The following is a 25,405-nucleotide window of genomic DNA, read 5'->3' on the forward strand; positions in this document are numbered from 1 at the left end:
CTTCCTTATTAAATGGGATCTGATGTTGTTTAGTTATGATGTGCTTGGTGGTTGTATTTCAGAAATTATTACATAATTCAGAGATTTACATGTGCTTGTAAAATAAAATAGCTAAAGTTCCTTTCACATTCCTATGAGTTCCAAGCTGAATTTATTATTGAATAAATTAAACAACAGTTTGAAGGAGATATGAAACCGTGGCTCTAATTCTCCATACCATTCACTGCGTGAACCACGATATAATTACTCTTTAAAGGATAACAGACATGAAAGCACTAATGGTACAGCCTCCTGGAGAAGGCTGAAAGTTCTGCACAATGTAACGCTTGACGCTCTGGCAGGCTCCATGGAAAGTCAAGGAGAACAGAGGACTCCAGCTCTGATCTTGTAGGGGGTTTGCACAGAACTTCTCCGTCATTTCCCCCATGGAAATAGGGACAAATCCAATGGCACACTTGCAGATCCAACCATCATATACTGTCTGATGGCTGACATCTCAGTTCCTATTGCAATACCAGAAGTTAACCAATGTCTAAATACTGCAGTGAAAGCTCAGAGCCACTCGGTGCTGTTTTCCAAGGTCCACTAAGAGTCCTTCACCCAACCATGCTGCAGCTATTGGGACGTTCTTGCAGATAGAGGTGCATGAAAGACAAGCACTAAGGGAACACATGGGTGAACATTTATTGCCTGCTTGCAATTCAACGTCCTATAGTTTGGTTTGACTTGTTAATTTTATGTCGGTTTTTAATTTGTTATAATGGTCAAGTGGGCTGCTTTGTCCTGGGTGGTGATCAGATCCTTGAGCATTGTTGAAGCTGCACTCACCCAGGCAAGTAGAGAGTGTTTCAGCACACTCCTGACTGCTGTCTTATTGGGGAATCATAAGGTGAATCACTTGCTGCAGGATGCCCAGCCTCTAATAAGCAGGGTATAGATCACTTACAGATATGGGTGGATAAATAGCAGATGGAGTTTAATCTGGGCAAGTGTGAGGTGTTGCACTTCTGGAGGTCAGATGTAAAGGCAAAGTAAACAGTTAATGGCAAGACCTTTAACAGCATTCAGGTGCAGAGGGATCCAAGTCCATAGCTCCCTGAAAGTGGCCAGGCAAGTAGATAGGGTGGTAAAGAAGGTGTATGACATGATTGCCTTCATTGGTCGGGGCATTGAATGTAAGAGTGAGGAAGTCACTATATACGCAGCCATATAAAACTTGGGTTAGGCCACACTTGGAATATTATGTGTTCTGGTCACCCCATTACAGGAAGGATGTGGAGGCTTTGGTGGAGGACAGAAGACGACAAAGGGTCCTGAAGAAGGGTCCTGACCGGAAACGTGGACCGCCTGCTTCTCTCCACAAATGCTGCCTGGCCTGCTGAGTTCCTCCAGCATCATCGTGTTTCTCAGTCTTTAAAGGTACTCCCACAGTGCAGTTAGGGAGTGGTTTCCATGACTGAGATTCAGCAATAATGAAGGGCCAGCAATATATTTCCATGCCAGGATGGCGTGCAACTCAGAATGGAACCTGCAGGTGGTGGTGTTCCCATCTGCCTGCTACCTTTGTCTTGCCTGGTGGTAGAACTTGTGGCTTTGGGAGGCCCTGCCAGAGTAGCCTGGGTGAGTAACTGCAGTGCATTTCGTAGATGGTACATCTGTTGCCACAGTGCACTGGTGGTGGAGGGAATGAATGTTTAGGATGGTTGACTGGATGCCTGTCAAATGGGCTGCACGGTCCTCGACAACTTGAAGCTTGTTGAGAGCTGTTAGAGCTATATTCATCCAGGTCCGGCCAATTAGCCTAGTTGAGTTCTTGGTCAATGGTGACCACCAGAATATTAATGGAGACACAAAAGACTGGAATGTGGAGCAACAATCAAACTGCTGGAAGAACTCAGTGGGTCAAGCAGCATCTGTGGGGGCAAAGGGATGGTCAGTGTTAATGCTGGGGTACTGATCAATGGTGATGCCTTTGAATGTCAAGGGTCAGTGATCACACTGTCACGTGATGGAGGTAGTCATTGCCTGGCACTTCTGTGACACTGATAATACTTGGTATGTATCAGCCGATGCTTGAATACTGTCTAGATCTTGCTGCATGCAGACATTGACTGTTTTATTTGTCAAGGAGATGGAAATGGAATTGAACATTGTGCAATCACAAATGTTCCTCTTCTGACCTTATGCTGGACAGAAGATTGTTGATGGGGCAGCTGGAGATGGTTGGGCCTTGGACACTGACTTGAGGGGCTCCTGAGGTTGGGACACATAACCTCCAACAACCACAACCACCTTCCTTTGCCTGAACTCCAACTCCAACCATTGGAGTATTTTTCTTTCGATGCCCACGATTTCAGTTTCACCAATGTGCCTTGATATCACACTCAATCAAATGATATCTTGACATCTAGGCAGTCGCTCTCACCTAACCTTAGGAATTCAGCTCCTTGGTCCACATTTGGGGTCTGGTCCTGTCAAAACCTGGATTGGGCATCTTCTGGTCATGGGAGAATAAATGGTGTTCAATAGCATAACCATATGCTTAGGGGAGGAGGAGCACAAATATGTTGTTAGCCTAAGCAACTAAAAGGTTCCAGTCAAAAACAAAACCTACAAATTCTGTCATTTTGGGCCAAGACTCCCAATGAAATAATGACTCTATTTTCATAAACGATGTGATCAGATTAGTGCGTGGGGAGGAGGAATTCAATGTTGTTTTAATTAGCAGCAGGCGTCCGGAATAGCTCACCCTCAAAAAATTCCGAAGCATCAGCCTAGCAGTACAGATGGAGTAATAACGGTGATGCAACTTTAGTAGATACTGAAGTGTCTCACCCCTGCTCTGAGTTCGGGAGCCCCACTAAAAGAAGGTCGCAGTGTCTTTATTTACATTCCTTTTTTTAGATGCTGACTGACCTGTTGCCTACTTACAACAGCTTCTTATTTTAGAAAATACGTTTGTGGGACAAGGTTGCAGAAGTTACGACAACACATCCCTACAACACACTAACCATCGCTCTCTGGCTCTTCCAAACCCCGTTGCAGCCTTTATATAGGGCTCTAAAAATAACTTCCCTTGCAATACCAAATAAGGGAGTAGGGAGCCCCACCGACAGCCAATCAGCAGGCGCGTTTGAACCGCCGCTGCGCCCCGGGAGGGAGAAGGCGATGACTCACTCTCTCTACGGCTCTCCCATTGGTCGGCGGTGACATCAGCGCACGTTGCCCTTTTACGGAGCAGGCCACCGCTTTGATTGACAGGCGCTGCGTACTACTCTCAGCTGGCTGTGTTAACTGAGTTTTTTTTCCCTGTTAGTCTCCCCCTTTGCATTGCAACCCAGTGGTGCGTTCTGCTAAAGAGGCAGAGAAAGAGAGAGAGGAAAAAAAATTAAAGCAAGGATTGCAAAGGAGAAGCATCGCCAATGCGGAAATACATGGACATCACATGTCCCTGAGTTCATTCTTGTCCAAAGATCTGCTAGCGTCGGAGTCTGCAGAAGGATTGCAATCAAAGACATTGACTTTCCAATTTATTTCTTTTTAGAGAGGTTTGCTTTGCATTGCTTGGATAAACAAAGACTGGCTGCCTTTTGGGTGCTAATTGCAGAGGGATCCGATCTGCTCTTCATTGTCATCAATAATCACCCCCTTCTCTTTCCCTTCCCCCTCCCTCCCCCCTTCTCTTTCCCTTTCCCTTTCCTTTTCCTTTTTCTTCCCCCCCTAGCCCCCCCTTCCCATCTTTCCATCATCATCATCATCATCATCATGGATGTTCTGGCGAATTACAGTATATTCCAGGAGCTGCAACTTGTCCACGACACTGGTTATTTCTCTTCGCAGCCTTCTTTAGAGGAAAACTGGCAGCAGGTGAATGTTTTAAAATATTATTGCACTGGCTCCGGGGGGGGCGGGGGGCGCCATCTGGCAAGGCTCAGTTTATAAGGTGATGTGTCTACGTTTTGGAGAACGAGAGGAAATATTACTGACACCCCAAATGAAAAAATAAATACAATTGTCATTAAGCTTACCCTTTCTCTTGTGGTAGAGTTTTAAAGCAACCCCAGTTTTTAATTTAAGAACACAAATTATGCTTGGAAATCAATTGAATGTTATGCGTATGCAACTTTGGCAGTCCAGTGCATTTTATTACAGATAAGTCATTGGCTTAACAACAGTAATGCAAAATGGGATCATTTGCTTTTTTTTTCCCCTTTGAAGAAATGCGATGTGTTTCCATCCCTGCTTCAGACAACGGGGTAAAATAAACAATAGAGATGTCCCTCAGTTTCTCTGTCACATTAATTTCAAATCTGTGAAGTGTACTTCCCCATATGATTTTGCCTTTTTAGGTGACCCTGTGGGATTTCCTTGCTGCCCTTATACAAAGCAATTTTAATCATTGTAGCTAGTTAGTCAAAAACTCATTTCTTTATAATTAATTGTTATTTCAAGCACCCCCACTCCATTGCATTGATTCAGGGACATTCTTTTTCGGTCTCTGTCTCTCCCTCTATATCTGACTTAGTGGTGTAACTGACCAGAGTTTCCATGTCATTTTTTTTTAAAAAAGGGAAGAATTCAACAGCAGCCTTATTGACCTCAGTGAAAAAATAACAATACCTGATTAAGTGACGGATTTGTAGCGTTTTCTGCTTCACTTGTTAATGACCGAGGCAACAGAATACAGTGTTGATTAATGAAATGCGAGTTACCGGTGGTTAATGTAATAAGATTCTATCTAATAAAAGCGTGCTGCAAGCTTAATTATCAGGTAGACATTACTAAAAAGGGGTTCTTGCTACTAACCATTTACAAAGTAATTTATATCCTCAGCGCTATACAATGGGGCTTCTAGCGCTGCTAAGATGTCCTTTTACGCTGGGCTTTACCTGTCCAGTTCTGAGAGCAGTATTACACAGCATCTCTCGCCTGTGTTGTAACCAATTTCTGGTATCATTGTTGTTGCAACATTTTAGAAGTGTCCTACGGCAGGGCCACCTAGAGTCACAGGGACGTTTATTTCAGGATGTTGCTATTAATTTGTTTGAGGGCTCGCGTAATCAATTTTGCAGGAAATAAATATGACATTTTGATTTTTTAAGGAGCCTCGTGGCATGTACAGTTTTGGCAAGTCGGTATATTCCGCACCGTTTTGACAATTGGTTGCCGTTGTAAATCCATGAATTTTAATTGCTTAGATTTGGGGGAAAAAAGGATGCAGTGTTAATTTTGTGGATTGGATTGAACTTTAAAGAGGATTAAATTATCAAGACATATTCCAAAAACTAATGGGATGATCTAATTGAGGTCCTTAAAGTGATAAATAAGAGTAGGATAGAGAGAGAGAGTATTTCCTCTAATAGGAGAGTCCAAAGGATTAGAAAAGGCCATTCCAAGATTAAATTAGGAAGTACATAAATGTATTGAAAATTGGGGATTATTCTCCCAAAATGGAGCACTTGGAGCTTCCTGGAATATGATTGATTTTTATTAGGTTTAATAACATGAAGAAACAGTGGGTAAGTGGAATTAAGATAAAGAATTAGCAAGACCTGACTGATTTGTAAGATTGACTTGAAAAACACGATGACGCTGGAGGAACTCAGCAGGCCAGGCAGCATCCGTGGAGAAAAGCAGGCGGTCAATGTTTCGGGTCAGGACCCTTCTTCAGGACTGAAGATAGGAAAAGGGGAAGCCCAATATATAGAAGGGAAAAGCAGAGCAGTGGTAGGTGGACAAAAGAGGGGAGGTGGGGTGGGCATAAAGTGGTGGTAGGTAGATGCAGCTCAGACAGAGGCAGGCGCGGGGGACGAGGGGAAGAGCAGATCCACCGGCGGATGGGTCAAAGGTAAGAGAAGAAAAGGGGGGTAGAAAAAAAAGAGAGAGGCTAGGAAAGGGAAGAAAAGAAGCATAGTTGAGGGGTGGTGGGGATTACTCAAAGTGGGAGAATTCAATGTTCATGCCATTAGGCTGCAAGGTTCCAAAACAGAAAATTGGCTTAGAGCTGAATGGCCTTCCCTGTTCAGATCTTGTGCTCGTCCAGTGATTAGTTACTAATTTCCATTGTTGGTTTGGAAAGATGCTCACTGAAAAATGATTCTCTCTATCTCTCTATGTTATTTTACTTTCCCATCTTGCTCTCGATACACTGTCCCTTTACTGCCCCATACCATGCTGATGGAAAATCATATGCTGAACAAATCTCTGATTCAATGAGCCTACTGCCTCACCAGTTTGTTAGCAATACCAACTGGAACTTGACCTTTCAACCCACGAGAATGAGCGATGCTGTCTAAAGGACCTTCAGAGAAGCCAAATATTTTCCAGTTCTCCAACTTGTAAAGCATTTTGCTTCCAATCCCCAACAAGCCCATTCCACTTGTGGATCATAGAGTCGTACAGCATGGAAATGGGCCTTTCAGCCCACTTAGTCTTCCCTGACCATTAGGTACACTAATCCCATTTTCTTCTCCCCACATTCCCATCAACTTCCAACCCCTCACTTCCATCCACTCCCCCAATGCTTCCACTCACCCACACACTAGAGGCAATTTACAGCAGCCAACTAACCAATCCACGCGTCTATGGGACGTGGGAGGAAACTCGCACGGTCACAGGGAGAACAAGCAAACTCCACTAAGACAGCATCTGGGTCACTGGAGCTCTGAGGCAGCAGTTCCATTAACTGTGGCTTATCGTCCCTCAAGCACGCCCCAGAAAGTAAATTCCAAGTGCCAACGCTAACCTGTAATATTCAAGCTGCAGTCGTTTGAGTCTGTAACCCCTGTCTGAATTCCTTGACTCCTTTCATAACCTCCCAAAGTGCTTTAAGGTCAGACAAGTACTCCTTGAAGTGTAGATGATGTTGTAATTTAGAGACTGCAGTTGCCGGTTTATGCACAGCAAGCTCCCACAACCAACCATGTGACATTGTCCAGTTAATCTGATTTAGTGATGTTGGTTGAAGGATAAATATTGGATATCAGGAAGCTTTCTCCTGCTCTTTCTCATAATACTCTTGTGTTTACAGGAAGGCAGATGGGTTAATATCTGATCTGAAAGATGGGAGGTCTGTCAGTGGAGCCCGTCGCTGAGCTAGGCTGCCAGCCCAGATTTCGTGCTCGAGTCTTTGGTGTGGGTGTTCCAAGTTTAAATGTGTTGGAAAATGGGGAGGGAGAGAAGGGGCTCCCTAAAGGCTCTTTAACTGCAATCACTCAGAGGATCCCTGGATGAGAGGGGACTGGTGGATTGCTCTTAAAAGGGTCACCGGGAAACCTGTTGAGATCCACTGGAGCGTCACTGAAGCTCACGATGATTCCTTTGTTGTGGGGTGTGTGTTTGTAACAAGCTTTGTACAGTAACAGGACGACCTTCCCCAGTAACAACATTAATTAGCCATCCCAATCATAATATACATATAGGGCCAGTCACCTAATTGAAGGACTAAATACATTTTTGGCACTTGTGTAGCCACAACTGCCACTGAGCTGGACCAGTGCCATTTGGCTGTATGCTCTTGCTGTTTTGTCTGTGTTGTGCTTAACTAGGAGATAGCGAGTCAGTCAGTCAAATAGAGATTTAGGTATTTATCTTTTTGTGATTTTCAGAAGAAAGCTCATTAGTTTAAACAAAATGTGAAAGGAGGTTGGATATTTTCCTTGCAAGTCCTGATCTGGAATGCACAGCTGGTGGAAGTGGGTTCAGCTGCAGGGAGTTGGATCCACATTTGGAAAGAAAACCTTGGCAGAGGTGTGGATGGAGTGCGGGAGAGTGGAGATCTCCTTCGCAGAGAGCATGGATGGGTCAACAGCTACCTTCTGCCCTCACCCATTCAATACCCCTCTTCGTCCCCTGCCGTGCTCTGTCCGAGCTGTGACATGATTTCATTCCTGGTCTGTGCCAGTGAGGCTGGGTGGCATAAATGGTGATCTCAATGCTCATCCTGCCTCCTCTAGATCGACACGGGTAAAATCAGGAGCAACCCGGGGTGGTGGTAGGGAGTGGGAAGCCAGCAGCCTGGCATCTTACTGGCTGGGCACAGTGCAGAGTTTAAGTTGGCAAGCATCTTCTCTTCCCTCATACATGCCCCACACCCTCATCCAGTTCTGGGGCTGGTGAGGAGATTGTGCGGTGTTATGTGGCAGTCAAAATAATTGCTTGGCCAACCAGGTGACATTGACAGGATAATCTATTGCAGTGATGTTGGTTGAAGGTTAAATGTCGGCCAGTGATATCCTGTTTCTAAAAAAAATCCTTGTATTTACATAGCACCCAGCACCACCTTGGTGTGCCCCAGCAAATGAAGAATGTTAAAGTGTAGCCATTGGTAATGTGTAGCAATCAAGGCAACCATTTGACACACGGCAAGTTACAATGAGCAGCAAGGTGATAATGATTAGTGTACTTTAATATTATTTGGTAAACAGATATTAACCGAGATGTAAGGAAAACATTTAGCAACTCTCCTTTGAAGTAATGTGGTGGAGTTATTTGTGCCTATCCAAAAGTTCAGGCCTTGATTTAACTTCTCATCAGAAGTATGAAAGGCCTTGATGTAAAAGAAAAGCAAAAACACTGCAGATGATGAAGACCTGAAACAAAAACAGAAAATGGTAGAGATGCTCTGTATATCAGGCAGCATCTGTGGAGAGAGAACCAGGGTAAAGGTGTCTTATGGATGACACTTTATCAGATCTGGGGAAGTGAGAAAGTAAGCATGTATTAAGTTGCAGAGAGAGGAAGGGGTGGAGGGAACAGAAGGGATGTGTGTGATAGGGTGGGCACCAGGGTTGTCCAGGTGACACAGTCGGTGCTGTCTAGGAGAGGTGATGAATGCCTGCTAATCATAACTGATCTGTCTGTCAGAGGTGTACACAGAGGGGCTGAATGAAGGAAGTTAGAGAGAAATTGTGAGATGGAGAACACAGTAAATGCTGGGAATCTGAAATAAGAGGATGTTGGAAATTGTCACTGGATGGCTAGTTCTGACACAAGCTGGAAAGGCAGATTATCTGAACTTGTTGAATTTGGTATTGAGTACCGAGGGTTGCAACGTACCTTAATAGAAGGCGAGGTGCTGTTTCCTGAGCTAACATTGAGCTTGATTTACCTTCTCCAACAGAACCTCTACCCTCATAATACATTTTGAGTACCCAAAGCTGGAGTGGGAATTGAACCCATGAACCACTGACTTGGACAAGAGTGAGAGAAAAGTGCTCCCACATAGCGACAGCTGAAGTGGGTGATCGTATGTTGGGCTGTGTGCCAAGTCCCAATGTGAATCTTGTTTTTCTTTGCGTGTGATTGGCTGTGTGGAAAGCGCTATTTAAAAATGGATGCTTTTAATGCTTTAATCTCTGTGGACCCTGAACTAGATGAGAGTGCAGCTCAACAAGGTATTGAGTGCTGAGCTGTCAGTTAGATTCCAACAGTGTTGAACAGTAGCTGGATGTTTTTTTTTATTCTGTACTCACATCAACTAGGGAAAAAATGCTAACAGAACAATTATACTCAGTGTGGGCATACCTTCTGTAGAGCGGGTCTAGCCACAATGCAGCAGATCTCTCACAGTTGGGTACAGCACTGTGTACCTCTGAGCTGCACTACAAATAAGAGTAAATCACTCAACCTCTCCAATCTGCCCTGCCATTGAATTAACTTGTAGATTTGGAAGAAAACTGCTGTGATGCTGTAACCTAAATAAGTCTTATCAAACACTGGTCTGAAGTGTTCAATCAAGCAGTAGGTTTTGGGGGAGAGGGTTGCAGGTTTTTTCTTCAGTGCCTTGTGGGGGTAAATGTGCTTCCTGCCATTCCCTCTGGTGGTCCTGGCTCTGTCCCCTCGCTCTGGACCACCCCACCAAAGGGAATAGAGTCTGTCTTCCTGTCAAGCACCTCAACCATCATATTGCACCTAGCCTGGGCTCTGCAACTCGTTCTCCTAATTTAACCCCTTTTAGTGGCAGTTTAATTCATCTATGTCAGTATATCCTTCCTGAGATGTGGTGCACATCATGCACTTATTGTTTTCTCTCTTTCCCAGTTCTGTTGAAGGGTCTCCACCTGAAATGTTGACTCTATTTCTCCCTGCACAGATGCTGCCTGACCTGCTGGGTGTTTCCAGCATTTTCTGCTTCTAGTTTGGATTTCCAGAATCTGCAGCTTTCATGCTCTACATGTGGTCTAGCCAGACCTTGCACAGCTGTAACACACTGTCCACCTCTTTGCATTCCAGCGCCACTGAGACAGAAAGCTACCATTCCATTAGTGACCGATCTCATCTGTGCCAGAGGGAGCTCTGTATTTGCACGGTTTTGCCCACTCACTTAATCTGTCGATGCCTGTTTGCAACTTTCTGCTTCCATCCACATTTTTCACTGTGTCCCCTAACATTCTGTAAGAAGCAAACTTTGACGTATGGCACTCTGCTCCATCATTCAAGTCGCTCGCAAATATACAGCAGAAAGTAAAACATAAGGCTCAAGATTGATCTCTGGGGATCCACAGGTCACACTCCACCAATGTGAGTATAAAGTCATTATGCCTGAGAGACAAGAAATTCTGCTGATGCTGGATGTACAGTATCTGGAGCAATACACAAAAGGTGCTGGAGGAACTCAGCAGGTCAGGCAGCATCCATGGAGGGAACTAAACAGTCGACATTTCAGGCTGAGACCCTACACTGAGTCCTGATGGAGGGTCTCGGCCCGAAACGTCGATTGTTTATTTCCCTCCATGGATGCTGCCTGACCTGCTGAGTTCCTCCAGCACTTTTTGTGTATTGCTCCAAGTCATTATGCCTACTTCTTTCTTGCCTCCAAAGTAATTGTGTATCCAATCCTCAAATTCCCTTCCCTTAGTTTTTGCCATCAAGACATGCAGCTCAGAACCAGGCCCTTTAGCCATGAGTTCATGCCGATAGTCAAGCCCCTATTTGCACTAATCCTATTTATTCTCCCCACATTCCCAGCAACTTCTTCTATATTCTACCTATACTAGGAGCAATAAAACTGGCCAGTTAACCTACTAACCCACACGTCTCTGAGATGTAGGAGGAAGCTGGAGCATCTGGAGGAAACCCACGTGGTCACAGGGAGAACGTGCAAACTCCACACAGAGAGTACTGGGTTCGAACCCAGGTCACTGGCATTTTGGGACAGTAGCTCTACTAGCTGTTCCACTGTGCTGCCCCTTTGTAAACAACATCTTTCTGTGGAACTTCGTCAAATGACTTTTGAAAGCCGACATAATCAAATACCCTTCCCACCCCGGACATTCTCTCTTCTCCCTCTCCCATTGGGCAGAAGATAGAAAAGCCTGAAAGTGCGTATCACCAGGCTCAAGGACAGCTTCTATCCCGCTGTTATAAGACTATTGAACAGACCGCTTGTACGATAAGATGGACTCTTAACCTCATGATATACCTCTTTGTGACGTTGCACCTTATTATCTAACTGCACTTTCTCTGTGACTGTAACACTATATTCTGCATTCTGTTATTGTTTTTCCCTTGTACTAACTCAATTCACTGATGTGATGAAATGATTTGTATGGGTGGCATGCAAAACAAGGTTTTCACTGTACCTCAGTACATGTAACTATAATAAACTAATTACCAATTAAATAACATATATTATTAAACCAGATCTGCCACGTTTGTTACTGCCCTTTTTACTGCCTCTGGCTTGCTCTGATTTGTCGGTCTGCCCCTAATAACAGATTCAACTAACTTCTTTGCAACTGATTGTTAGACTAATGGGTCTATATTTCCTAGTTTCTCTCTACTCTCCTTGAATATTGAAGTGACATTTGTATTACTGCAAACTAGGGGGATGATTCCTGAATTGAGAATGATTGGCACATCATGAATAAAGCATCAACAATTTCTCACTATTTGAAAAAAGCCCTAGGGGTGAAACTGTCATGTCCAGGAAGATTGTCTATATTTAATGTGGTTAGCTTCTCAATTATCTTTTCTAATCTATTGAATCCAATTAATTCCTCCCCTTGATTTATTTTTTTCCTTTGTATCTCTGATACTTTACTGCCATACTTTAGTGTGTGGAGCACTAGCTCCTTAGCAAATGTGACATATCCAGGTTACCAATTACATGTTCACCTCTGTCTGTCATTTGGGGACCCACAATACACTTAGCTACACTCTTCCTGGTATGTCTCGTATTTCCTTATACAAAGAGCAAGGCCATCGATTCTACACTGGTTCTCAGAACATTCCCATCAATCCCATTCCTCCGCATTTCCCTATAACTATTCTCTCTCACATTCCCATCAACTCGCTCTTAGATTTGACTACTCACCTGCATTCTAGAGGTAATTTATCTACCATACCACATGTTGTTGGGACGTAGGAGGAAACTGCAGCATGTGGAAGAAAGCCATGCAGTCACAGGGGGAGCGTGCAAACTCCACACAGACAGCACCGGGATTGAACCCAGGTCGCTGGAGCTGTGAGGCAGCGGCTTTATTAGTTGAGCCACTGTGCACCCAGGGGAAACCCTCGCAGTCACAGGGAGACTGCACGCAGCATTGGAGGTCGGGATTGAACCTGGGATGCCCAAGTTGTGATGCAGCAGTACTGCCAGCTGCACCACCGTGCCACCTATTAATGTGCTTACAAAATCCTTCTGTGTTGTTCTTAATACTGTTTGCAAGTTCCTTCTGTCATTCCCTTTTGCAAATCTTACCAATTCTTTTGCAATGTACTTAGCTAACCTAATGTGTGCGATATCTCCCAATCTTACCTTTTAGTTTCATCCCACCTCTTGCTTTCATTAATGTGGTTGCACCAAGGTTACAATCTCATGCACACTCTCACACACACAGCTCCCACCCTTTAAGGGATACAGGTCTTGATAACTAGACATGTCCCTTGGTTGTAATTTTATCAAATAGCTTATGGTCAATTCCTGCCCCCTTTCACCACTCCCTCAAACTGTTTCCCCAGATAGAAACCTTGGTTTGTGATTATCTTTCTTGTTCTCTTAAAGTTTAATATTGGATTATTACACTGTGGTTTAGGGCAACCAAACGTTCTCTTATCATGAGCTTATTTCTCAAGGACTTATCACTGCACAGAATGCTGGTAATACTCGCCAGGTCAGGCAGCAACAGTGGAGAGAGAAACAGAGTCAGTGGTTCAGGTCGATGACCTTCCATCGGAACTGGTGAAGATTAGAAATGAGGCAAGCTATGATTTGCAGAGAAAGAGTCAAGGGCTGGGGAGAACCAAAGGAAATGTCTAGGCTGGGGTGAAGCTGAAAGGGGATGGTGGAATTATTTCTGGGGTGGTGTAGATAGAGGAAATCAATGGCATCTGAAATCCCAGAGAGAAAAGAACTGAATTCTGGAAATAGAAGGTGTCTAAGGCCACATCAGAATATAAATCAACTGGGGAGTTGGGTGGAGCATTGGCAGATTGAATTTAATCCTGACAAGAGTAAGGTAATGCACTTTGGAAAGTCAAATAGAGATAGGATCTACACCGTAAATGATAGGGCCCTAAAGAGTGTTGAAGAACATAGCGATCTTGGGGTACTCTGAAAATCTCAATGCTGGTAGGTAGGGTGGTGAAGATGACATATGGTGTGCTTGACTTCATGGGTCGGGCATGAAACGTAAGAGTTGGGATGTTATGTTCCAACTTTACAAAACATTGGTTAAGCTCCACTTGGAGTATGGCGTGCAGTTCTGGTCACCGCCCCACAGGAAGGATGTGATTGTGCCGGAGAGGGTGCAGAGGAGATTCACCAGGTTGTTGCCTGGATTGCGAGGCTGGGTTTGTTTTCCCTGGAGTGAAGGAGGCTGAGGGGTGACCTGATAGAGGTGTGTAAAATTATGAGAGGCCTAGATATGGTAGATAACAATCTTTTTCCCATGGCGAGGGTGTCTGAAATAAGAGGGCATAAGTTTCCGGTGAGAGGAAGGAGTTTTAAAGGGGATTTGAGGGGAAAGTGTTACGCGCAGAGTGATTGGAATCTGGAACGCGCTAACCAGAGGAGGTAGTAGGGGCAGATACAATCGCAATATTTAAGAGGGAATTGCCAAGACACAAGGCTACAGGCCCAATGTGTCCAAATGGGGTTAGTATAGATGAGTACAGTGCTTGGCATTGATGTAATGGGCTGAGTGGCCTGATCCTGTGCTGTATGACTCTATGACAAGACTGGGATGACTGACTATCTGAAATTGTGGAACTCGGTGTTGAGAATTGCATCCAGTTGGAGGACGAGGTGCTGTTCCTCATGCTGAACAGTGAAGGAGACTGAGTATAGGGAGGTCACTATGGGTGGATCATTAAAGTAACAAGCAGCTGGAAGTCCACTGGGCCCACGCGAACTGAACGGAAGTGTTCTGCAAACTATTGCATTCCCCAGTATAGTAGAGGAGCATTGTGAGCACCAGATGCAGTACAGTAGATTGGAAGAAGTGTTTGGGTCCCAGAACAGTGGGAAGGAGGTAAAAGGGCAGGTGTTGCATCTCCAACATGATGCCACCACAGTAGAAAGCAAGAACATATGAGCTGTGGACCATTCAGCCCCTCAAGCCTGACCTGCCATTCAGTGTGACCATTGCGGGTCTGCCCCAGGCCCCACCTCCTACTCTGTGCCAGTTCCCAAAAGCCCACCATTCTCTGATCTTTCAAAAATTTATCTACTTTCTCTTAATGTACCCCCAATTCTCTGGAACCCACAACCCTCTGGGATAGAGAATTCCAGAGACTGACCACCTCTGCAAAAAGCTGTTGCTACGCACCTCAGGTTTAAATGACTGCACCCCCAATTTTATAACCAGAAGCTGGACACTTGTTCCCCTCGCCTCTCCTTTCAGCAGTTCTGAAGGGACCGTTCCCTTTGCATATCCATGGTCCGCTCTTGCATCCCACCATTATAATTTCCTTCTCGTGGCCTCACAGGGGTACAGCAGCTGCCCTTTGACCTCCAGGGACCCACTCACTCCATCCACGTGAAGCAGCGATTCACTTGCATTTCGACCAATCCAGTGTCCGACATCTGGCGCTAACAGTGCAGTCCCCTGCGGATGAAGGAACGTCTTCGTCAATCAGCGAGGATGACCCTGACCTTCCCGTTTCCTGCCACTTTCGTTCTCCATCCCACTCCTACTTTAACAAAGTGGTTTGCTTTACATTGCTTTAACAAAGCCCTGAGCCACCCTTGGAACAACACCTCTCCTTCCAACCTGGTATGTTACAGCCTTCCAGATTCAACAACCTAGTATGCCATCCCAGTCTTGTAACCTCACATTCCTGGCATTCTGTATCTTTTCTCTTTCCTCTTCTGGTATTTCGGATATCACTTGTTTCTTCCTATTGACGTCAGTCTCAGGAACACTCTCTCTCAGTCGGCACCACCACTAATCGATCATCTCCACTGGTCACTGCCCTATCACAAACCTTACTATTGTGACTCTGACTCCATGAGGACAAGTCATGCAGCACGGAAACAGGCCCTTCAGCCCATCAACCATGAATCACCCACTTACACCACTCCTACACTAATCCCATTTTCTTTATTCTCCCCACATTCTCATCAACTCTGCACCATCCCAGAATCTGTCTACACACAAAGGATCATTTGCAGTGGTCAGTTAACCTGCTCGTTTCCTGCCACATCTTCGGAGGACCGGAGGAGCTAAAGGAAGCTCATGAGTTCTGGCAAACTCCGCACAGAAAGCAGTGGAGGTCAGGATTGGAGAATGTGGTTATGACGTTGTATAATGCGCGCAGTATTGGAGAGTGCAGGTCTGTCACTGTACAACGTGTACAGTATTGGTGAGCACTGGTCCATCGCTATAACACCTGCAGTATTGGAGATAGCAGGTCTGTCACTGTACATAATGGGTGCAGAATCGGAGAGGTTGTGCCTGTCACTGACAAATGGGTAAAGTATTGGAGAGGTCGGGACTGTCACTGTATAACTGGTGCATTATTGGAGAGTGCGGGTCTGCCCAAGTATAATGGGTGTAATACTGGAGAGTGCGGGTCTGTTACTGAATTATGAGTGTAATATTAGAAAGGTCAGGTCTATCACTGTATAATAGGTGCAGTATTGGTAAGTTCAGGTCCATCACTGTATAATGGGTGCAGTACTGGAGAATGCAGGACGGTCGCTGTATTATAATGGGTGCAGTATTGGGAGTACGTGTCTATCACTGACATGGGTGAAGTATTGGTAAGTTTGGGTCTGTGACTGTATACTGGAGAGTGCAGTACTATCACTGTATTTTACAGGTGCAGTATTGGAGAGTGAGTGTCTGTCACTGAAGTGTGGGTATGGTAATGGAGTGAGTAGGTCTCTCAATGCATAATGGGTACATTCTGGGAGAGTATGGGTCTGTAACTGTACAAAAGGTGCAGAATTTGGAGAGTGAGAGTCTGTCACTGTATAATGGGTGCAGCATTTGGGAAGTATGTGTCTGTTACTGGCAAAATGGGTGAAGAATTGGAGAGGTCGGGTCAGTCGTGTATAGGAGTGCAGTGTCGGGGTGTTCGGGTCAGTCAGTGCATGGGTGATGTATTTAAGACTATGGCACTGTCACTGAATCACGGGAGCAGTATTGGCAAGTGTGGTTCTGTTGTTGTATAACTGCTGCAGTATTGGACAGAGTAGGCCTGTTACTTTATAATGTGCACAGTATTAGAGTGTGGACCTGTCCCTGTATATAATGGGTGCAGAATTGGATAATACAGGTCTGTCACTGTATAACAGGTGCAGTATTGGAGAGAGCAGGTCTGTTGCTGTATAATAGGCACAATATTGAAGAGTGCGTGTCTGTCATGGAATAATGGGGGAAGTATTTAGAGAGGTTGGGTCTGTTACTGTATGAGTGCACTACTGGAGAGTGGGGTCTGTCACTTTATATAACTGATGCAGTATTGCAGAATGCTGGATGGTCACTTTATCTCATGGGTGCTGTTTTGGAGGGGGCATGTCATTCACTGTGCAACGGGTGCAGTATTGGAGTGAGCAGGTCTGTCAATTAATGTATGGGAGAATACGTATCTGGCACTGTATAATGGCTGCAGAGTTGGGAAGTACATGTCTGTCACTGACAAAATGGGTGAAATATTGGAGACTGGGTCTGTCACTATAATGGGTGCAGTACATGTTTGATACTGTATAACAGGCACAGTATTGGAGTCTGCAGAATTGGAGTGAGCTAGTCTGTCATGGTATAACGTGCAGTATTGGAGGGCACTGGTCTGTCACTGTATAACAGCTGCTGTATTGGGGAGCGTATATCGGTCACTGTATAACAGGTACATTATTGGAGAGTGTAGGTTCGTCACTGGATCCTGGGTGCATTATTGGAGTGAGTGGTTCTGTCAATATATAATGTATTCAGTATGGGGGAGTACGGGTCTACCATTGGAAATGGTTGCAATACTGGGGAGTGCAGATCTGTTGCGAACTAACCACTACATAATTGGAGAGAGTGGGTCTGTCACTGTATAGTGGGTGCAGTATTGGAGTGGCGTGTATGGTACTGAATTTCTGGGTGCAGTATTGGAGAGTACATGTCTGTCACTGTATAACAGGTGCAGTATTGCTGAGTGTGGGCCTGTCACTGAATCGTAGGTGAAGTATTGGATTGAGTGGTAAAGGGTTCAGTATTGGAGACTACAGGTGTGTGTCTGTCACTGTATAATGGGTGCAGTTTTGGAGTGCACTTGTCTGTCACTGACAAAATGTGTCAAGTGTTGGCGAGGTTGGGTCTGTTGTGTAGTGAACGCAGAGTTGGTGAGTGTGGGTCTGTCACAGTATCATGGGTGCAGTATTGCAGAGGTTCAGTCTGTCAATGTATTATGGGTTCAGTATGGAGAGTAGTGGTCTGTTACTGTATAATGGGTGTGGTACTGGAAAGTGTGGGTCTGTCTCTGCATAATGGGTGTGGTATTAGAGAGAGTGAGTCTGTCACTGAATTGTAGGTGCAGTATTGGAGTGAGCGGTTCTGTCAATGTGTAAAGTGTACAGTATGGCACAGTACAGGGCTGCCACAGGAAATGATTGCAGTATTGGTGAGTGTAGGTTTTTCCACAGCTTCACGTGTGCAGTATTGGGGAGGTCGATTCTGTTACAGCATAACTTGCATAATTGGAGATAATGGGTCTGTCACTGCGTAACGGGTGTAGTATTGGACAGAGCAGGTTTGTCACTGTAAACCAGGGTGCAGAATTGGAGAAGGCATGTATGTTATTGTATAATGGGTGCAGTATTGGAGAGCACATTCTGTGGCTGTATTACGGGTGTAGTATGGGGGAATACATGTCTGTTACTGACAAATGATTGCAGTGTTGGAGAGTGTGGGTCTATCACTTTATCATGTGCAGTATTGGAGAGTACAGACCCATCACTATTATAACATGCAGTGTTGCTGAGTCGGGAATGTCACTCTTGCAACGTGCAGTATTTGTGACTGAGGGTCTGTCACTGTATAAGGGGTGCTGTACAGGAGAGTGTTGGTCTGTTGCTGTACAACAGGTGCAGTATTGTGGAAAGCAGATCTGTCACTGTATAAAAGGTACAGTATTGGAGACAGCCTGTCTGTCACTGTATAACAAGTGCAGTATTGGGGAATGTGTGTCTGACACTGAATGAGGTGTACAGAATTGGAGAGTGTGGATCTGTCTGTGTATTCCAGGGCAGTTTAGGAGAGTGCAGGTCTGTCACTGTTTAATGGGTGCAGTAATACAGATATCAGGTCTATCACTGCATAACAAATGCATTATTGAAGAGCAATACACACACAAAGAGCTGGAGGAACTCAGCAGGTCAGGCAGCATCTATGGAGGGAAATAAACAGTTGACATTTTGGGCCGAGACCCTTCATCAGGACTGGAAAGGAAGAGGGCAGAAGCCGGAATAAGAAGGTTGGGGGAGGGGGAGGAGCACAGGCTGGCAGGTGATAGGTGAGTCCAGGTGAGAGGGGGAAGGTAGGTGGGTGGGTGGAGGAGGGGGGATGAAAGGGAGTGATGTCCAAGTCTGTCACTGTATAATGGGTACAGTATTGGAGAGAGTGGTCTGTCACAGTATAACAGATTGAGTACTATAGCGTGCTGTGTTTGTTGCTGTATTGGAGTGTGTAGGTCTCTTGCTGTACAACAGTGGCAGCACTGGAGTGTGCACATCTGTCACTGTATAACAGTTGCAATATTTGAAAGAATGGCTCTGTCATTGTATAGCGAGTGCATTGTTGGAGAGTTTGGGGACTGTCGCTGTATAACGGGTGTGGTATTGGAGAGAACGGGTCTGCCACTGAATAATGGGTGCAGGATTAGACAGTGCAGAATGGTCACCATGACTGGTGCAGTGCTGGAGAGTGTGGTTCTGTCATTGTATAATGAATGTAGTTATTGGGGAGTGTGGGTCTATCATTGTATAACGGGTACGTTATTGATGAAGGCACATCTATCACTATATAATGGGTGCAATATGGGAGTGTGGATCTGCCATTGCATAATTGATACAGTATTGGAGAGTGCAGGACTGTCACTGAAATATAGGTACAGTTTCACAGCATGTTGTCTGTCTACATAATGGGTGCAGTATTGGAGAGTCTGGTTCGCCCTCTGTATTATGGGTGCTACATTAGAGAGTGCGGGTCTGTCACCGTATAACAAGTAGTGCATTGGTGGGTGCAAGTCTGTCACAGAATAACAGGTGCTGTAGTGAAGACTCCAGATGCGTCTCTCTATAACAGATGCAGTACTGGAGTATGCAGTTTTTCCACTGTATAATGACTACAGTAGGGAGAGTGCATGTATAACAGCTGCAGTATTGGAAATTGTATGGCTGTCACTGTATAACATGCAATGTTGGAAACTGTAGCTTTGCCATTGTTTAACAGGTGTGGTATTGGAGAGTACATGTCTCTCACTGGATAATGGGTACAGTACTGGAGAATTTTTTTTCCTGTGTTATGGGTACAGTATTAGAGAGCACTGGTCTGTCACTGTATAACATGCAGTATTGGAAAGTGAAAGAACAGTCACTATATAATGAGTGCAGTATTGGAGAGTGCTGGTCTGTCGCTGTATCTGGAGAGTGTGTCTGTCATTGTATAATGGGTACAGTATTGGAGAGTGTCTGTCATTGTATAATGGGTACAGTATTGGTGAATGTGGGTTTGTCACTGCAATCTTGGAAGGTGTGGTCTGTTGCTCTAGAATGAGTGCTACATTGGAGAATGCGTCTGTCACTGTATAACAAGTGCATTGTTGGAGAGTGCGTGTCTGTTACTGCATAACTTGTACAGTATTGGAAAGTCCAGCTTTGTCACTATATAATGGGTACAGTATAGGAGGTTACAGGTTTGTCACTGTGTAATGGGTACAGTATTGGAGAATGCTGTTTTCTCTCTGTTATGGGTGCAGTATTGGTGAGTGTAGGTCTGTCACTCTCTTACAAGTGTAGTATTGAAGAGCACAGGACTGCCACAGTATAATGGGTGCTATACTGGAGAATATGGGTCTGTCATTGTATAATGGGTACAGTATTCGAGTGTTGTGAGTCTCACTTTGTAATGAGTATAGGATTAGAGACTCCAGGTCTGTCACTGAATAATGGGTGCAGTGTTGGAGACTGTGCGTCTTTCTCTGTACTATGGGTGCAGTGATGGAGAATGCTGGTCTGTTATATAACAGGTGCAGTGTTGGAGAGTGAGGGTCTATCTCTGTATTTCAGGTTCAGAACTAGATAGAGTGGTTTGTGACTTTATAACAGGTAGAGTATTTGAGAGTGCTTTTTATCACTTTGTAACAGGTACAGTATGAATAGTGCGTTCCTGTCACTGTATAACGGGTTTGGTATTGCACAGTACGTGTCTGTCACTCTATAATGGATGCAGTAGTTGGGGAATCTAGTTGTCAGTGTAAACGGGTGCAGTATTGGAGAAAGCGGGCCTGTCACTGTTTAATGGATCCTCTATTGGAGAGCATGTGTCTGTTAATGTATAACAGTTTCAGTATTGGAGAGTCCAGTATATCACTGTGCACTGTTGGAAAGTGCTGGTCTGTCATTGTATAATGGTGACAATATTGGAGAATACAGGCATGTCACTGTGTAACAGGTGCAGTATTGCAAAGAACGAGTTTGTCACTGTATAACCACTGCAGAATTGGATAGTGGATTGGAGAATGTGTGCCTATCACTGACAAATGGTTGAACTATTGGTGGGTTTGGGTCCATGACTGTATAATGGGTGCACTTTTGGAGAGAGCAGGTCTGGTTGCAGTAGTGGAGAGTCCATGTCTATCAATATAACGGGTACAGTAGTGACACTGAAGCTGAATCTGTCACTGCATTGGAGAATACAGCTGTTTAATGGGTGCAGCATAGGAGAGTGGGGTTTGCTCACTGTATAATGGGTACTGTTTTGGAGACTGCTGGACTCTATCTGTATTATGGCAGCAGAATTGGTGAGTGCGGATCTGTCAATTTACAATGGGTGCAGTGTCGGAGAGTGCGGGTCTGTCACTGTATTACAGGTGCAGTGTCGGAGAGTGCGGGTCTGTCACTGTAATGACAGGTGCAGTGTCGGAGAATGCGGGTCTGTCACTATATTACAGGTGCAGTGTCGGAGAGTGTGGGTCTGTCACTCTAGAACATATGCTCTATAATGGGTATAGTATTTGAGAACATATCTGTTACTGAATAGTGGGTTCAGTATTGGAGAGTGTGTATCTGCCATAGAATAATGGGTGCTGTATTAGGAGTACATGTCTGTTGCTCTGGAACGTGTACAGTATTGAGTGCTGGTTTGTCACAGTGTAACAGCTTCAGTATTAGAGAGTGCAGGTCTGTCACTATAACGGGTGCAGCTTTGGAGAGTATTTGTTGGTCCCTTTAAATTGGATACAGTATTGGAGGTTGCTTGTCTATTACTGCATAACAGGTCCTGTGCAGAAGAAGGCAGGTTAGTCTCTGTATAATGGTTCTGTATTGGAAAGTGTGTATCTGTCACTTTGTAACAGGTGCAGTATCAGAGAGAGTGTGTCTGTAACGGGTGCTGCATTGTAGAGTGTAAGAGTTTGATTGTGAGAGTATGTGTCTGTTACTGAATAACGGGGTTTGTATTGGAAAGTGTGGATCCATGGTTATATAATGAGTACTGTATTGGATACTGTGGGTCTGTCACTGTATAATGTGTGCAGTATTTGCGAGTGCGGATCTGACACTATAATGGCTGCAGTATTGTAGAATTGTTGTCTGTCACTTAGAACGGGTGCCATATCGGAAAGACTGTCTGACACCGTACAACAGTGCAGTATTGGAGAGTGCACATCTGTCACTGGTAACTGGTTCAGTATTAGCGTGCGGGTCTGTCAATGTATGACAGGTGCTGCATTGGACGGTGCAGGTCCCTCTCTGGGTTCCATGTGCAGTATTGGAGAGTGTGGGTCTGTCACTGATAACTGGTGCAGTATTGGAGATTGGATCTGTCAATTGGAGAGTGGGTGTCTGTCATTCTATAGCAAGTTCAGCATGGAGAATGCAGGTTGGCCACTGTATAACAAGTAATGTACTTAAGCATGTGTGTGTCTGTCACCATATAACGGGTGCTGTATTGTCAAGTCTGGGTCTGTCACCTTTATAGTGGTGCAGTGTTGGAGAGAGTGGAACTGTCTCCGTATAACAGCTTCAGTACAATAGAGTGAGGGTCTGTCACTGTATAACAGGTGCAGTATTGCCTGAATTGGTTCTGCATTGGAGACTCTGTGTCTGTCACTTTATAATGGCTACAGTATTGGTGAGTGCAAGTCCGTTACTGTATAATGGGTGCAGTAGTGCCTTTCGGTCACTGTACAACTGGAGATTGCTAGTTGGTCACTTTATAATGGCTACAGTATTGGTGAGTGCAGGTCTGTTACTGTAGCATTGGAATATGGAAGGAACAGAAGGTGGTACAATAAAGTTGGGTAAGTCATTCAGTGCACTGACTCACTCTGCTGTAGTTGGTTGTCCTGATGCTTTTCTGTCTTCATTTGACAACCTTTAAAAACCTTATGCAGCCAGTATTTATTTACTGTTTTGTAGATTTATATAGCCTCAGTAGGTTTGCTTGGGAGGGGGGAGTTTCGTAATTCCACTGCCCTTTTAGTGAAGATCTGCTATGGGTTCAGGGCTCTCACCAGGAAACTGAGGAAAATAGCTTGGCTAACATGCAGTGCTGTACTGAAGGAGTGCTGCACAGTCTGAGGTGCTCTCTTTCAGAGGAAAGGTTAGACTCTGTCCTGTGGTCACCCCTTGGGACTTTGACATTCTGAAGAACAGTGACATCTTTCCATCTCCTGGCCAACCCCTCTCACTTGACTAATGTGCTGAGAACAGATATTGGTCGTTATCACCTTAGTATGTGGGGGAGTTGGTGTCTGCAGTTTTGGCCACTGTGCTGTCTTCATTAAAAATGCACCCAGTGCACAGCTGTAGGTGCTTGACGCAGTCACGAGATTATGGAAGGCATTGCGCAAATCAAACACACTTCTTTCCCATTATTAATTATATAATGTTAACCTTTTCTTAATTAATAAGATCAAAACAGCTTCCTGCTCTGCCTTCTGTTTTCCAGTCAGCTGAGGTGTTTATGAAGTGCACGTGATTGTCACAACACAGTCACGCATGTGTTTGTGAGACGTGTATACACATCCCTGTACGCTTGAGTGATGACTGTGAGAATCGGTTCAGACTGGATTAAGCACATGCTACTTCAGAAGTAAACAACACCAGGGGCTCCAAACTCTCAAATAACAAGGCCTCGTCTCTATCAGAGAGGTGGCAGAGGGTTCTGCTTGGCTTGAAGTGATGGGTGCTGACACGAGAGATTTAAACGTGTAATTGTCATTTGTGAATACGAATCTGTTTTCATTAAAGGAGCTGTCCTCCCATCTCGTTTTAAGGTGTTGGGTCTTAAAACCTCTTGTGCTCCTCGTGCTGCCCAGAGTTTAAATGATTGTTTGTTTTGAGAATTAATCAGCAATGGATTCACCCGACTGTGAAACTCCAGTGGGATTTCTGTATTGTCCCTTAAAAGGACAAGGCATAAATCTCCCTTTAAGAACTGTTTGGTTTAAATAAAGGTCCATGTTTTCCCCTTAACTAACCAAGGATGGCCTGACCTGTGGCAAGTACTTAATTAGAAATCTTTGCTTGAGTTTCTGTGATGGGAGTCACTCGTGCATTGGGATGTGATTGAGATGTGTGTGGTGTGACGGGACATTCAGTTTGCTTTGGCCTCCTCTTGGTGGTTCTGGGTAGTTCAAGCATTTCTCTTTTATCTTTATAATCACTGCCCTGGCAGAGGTTCCCAATGGTGCCAACCAGTGGCTCATCCGTTGGCTGAGTGCCTGGGCACTCCTGGGGGATTTCCAGGCTCAGGGAGCATCTTTCGCACTCCCCGTAACAGGGAATGTCAAAATCCGTGCGAACCATTACTCAGAGGGGGAACACTCTTGTACCTGAGTGAGAAAGTCGTGGGTTCAAGCCAGAAGTGAGGTGGTGTTGGTGTTCAGAGGGATGGTGGTGCCCGAACATCTGAACGGTGGTGTCCGAACACTGAAAGTTGTCATGAAGGTAATCCATAAATTGGGCAGGAAAATGGTCTACTGACCTTTTACTTTAATAGGATTTGAGTACAAGAGTACTTGTCCCAATTGTATAGGACCATGGCATGATTATACCTTTCTTTATGATGAGCGGTTAAGCAGACAAGACCTCTATTGCCTTGGATTTAGAAGAATGAGAGATGATTGGAAACGTACAAAAGTCTTAAGGGACTTGATGTTTCCCCTGGCTGGGTGCCTGGAGTCAGGGGTCTCGGTCTCAAACAAAAAATGTGTTGGTGAATCTGGACAGAGATGAGAGGGGATACAGAGTCGAACTGCTGCCTCACAGCTCCAGTGACCCAGGTTCGATCCTGACCTTGGGTGCTGTCGGTGTGTTGATTGCACGTTCTCCCTATGACCGCATGAGTTTCGTCTGAGTACTCCGCCTTTTGCCTTCAGTCTATTTACTTTTGCTGAGGTACGCCTCATCATTACAACATCGGGTGGAACCGGGATGAAGGCCCTGGCTGCGAGTGGGTGAAACTGGTTGGAGAGCTGATGAGAGCAGGGTGGAAACTGATACTGGCACACATGCAGCTGTCACACCTCCAGCACTGTGTCCAGTTTCAAAGTGTCAGTGTTGCTGGCAGCTTGTCTCTACCTGGCTGCCAGCACTGAAGTTACTCGAGGCAGCCCACAGCTCACCAGCTCTGAGCAATGGCGAGACAGGACCATGCATATATTGGGACACCTGAAAACAACCCCACTGCCTCCCCCCCCCCCCCAACTTGGTCTGCAGCAAGGATGTAGCCTCTACAGTAGCAGGAGG

At 45.0% G+C, this 25,405-nt stretch overlaps 1 protein-coding gene across 1 annotated transcript in view; it reads left to right on the forward strand.

Annotated features, from left to right (window-relative positions):
• The first annotated feature begins 3,304 nt into the window (after positions 1-3,304).
• LOC127575412 (Krueppel-like factor 7) overlaps positions 3,305-25,405 on the forward strand; it is a 64,228-nt gene continuing 42,127 nt past the window's right edge. Inside the window, exon 1 of the mRNA XM_052025266.1 lies at positions 3,305-3,867. Within this exon, the coding sequence (XP_051881226.1) occupies positions 3,766-3,867 (102 nt within the window). The 5' untranslated portion in view covers positions 3,305-3,765. The remainder of the gene's footprint in view (positions 3,868-25,405) is intronic.

Source organism: Pristis pectinata, chromosome 1, assembly GCF_009764475.1.
Source record: "Pristis pectinata isolate sPriPec2 chromosome 1, sPriPec2.1.pri, whole genome shotgun sequence".
In the NCBI taxonomy this organism is placed as follows: domain Eukaryota; kingdom Metazoa; phylum Chordata; class Chondrichthyes; order Rhinopristiformes; family Pristidae; genus Pristis; species Pristis pectinata.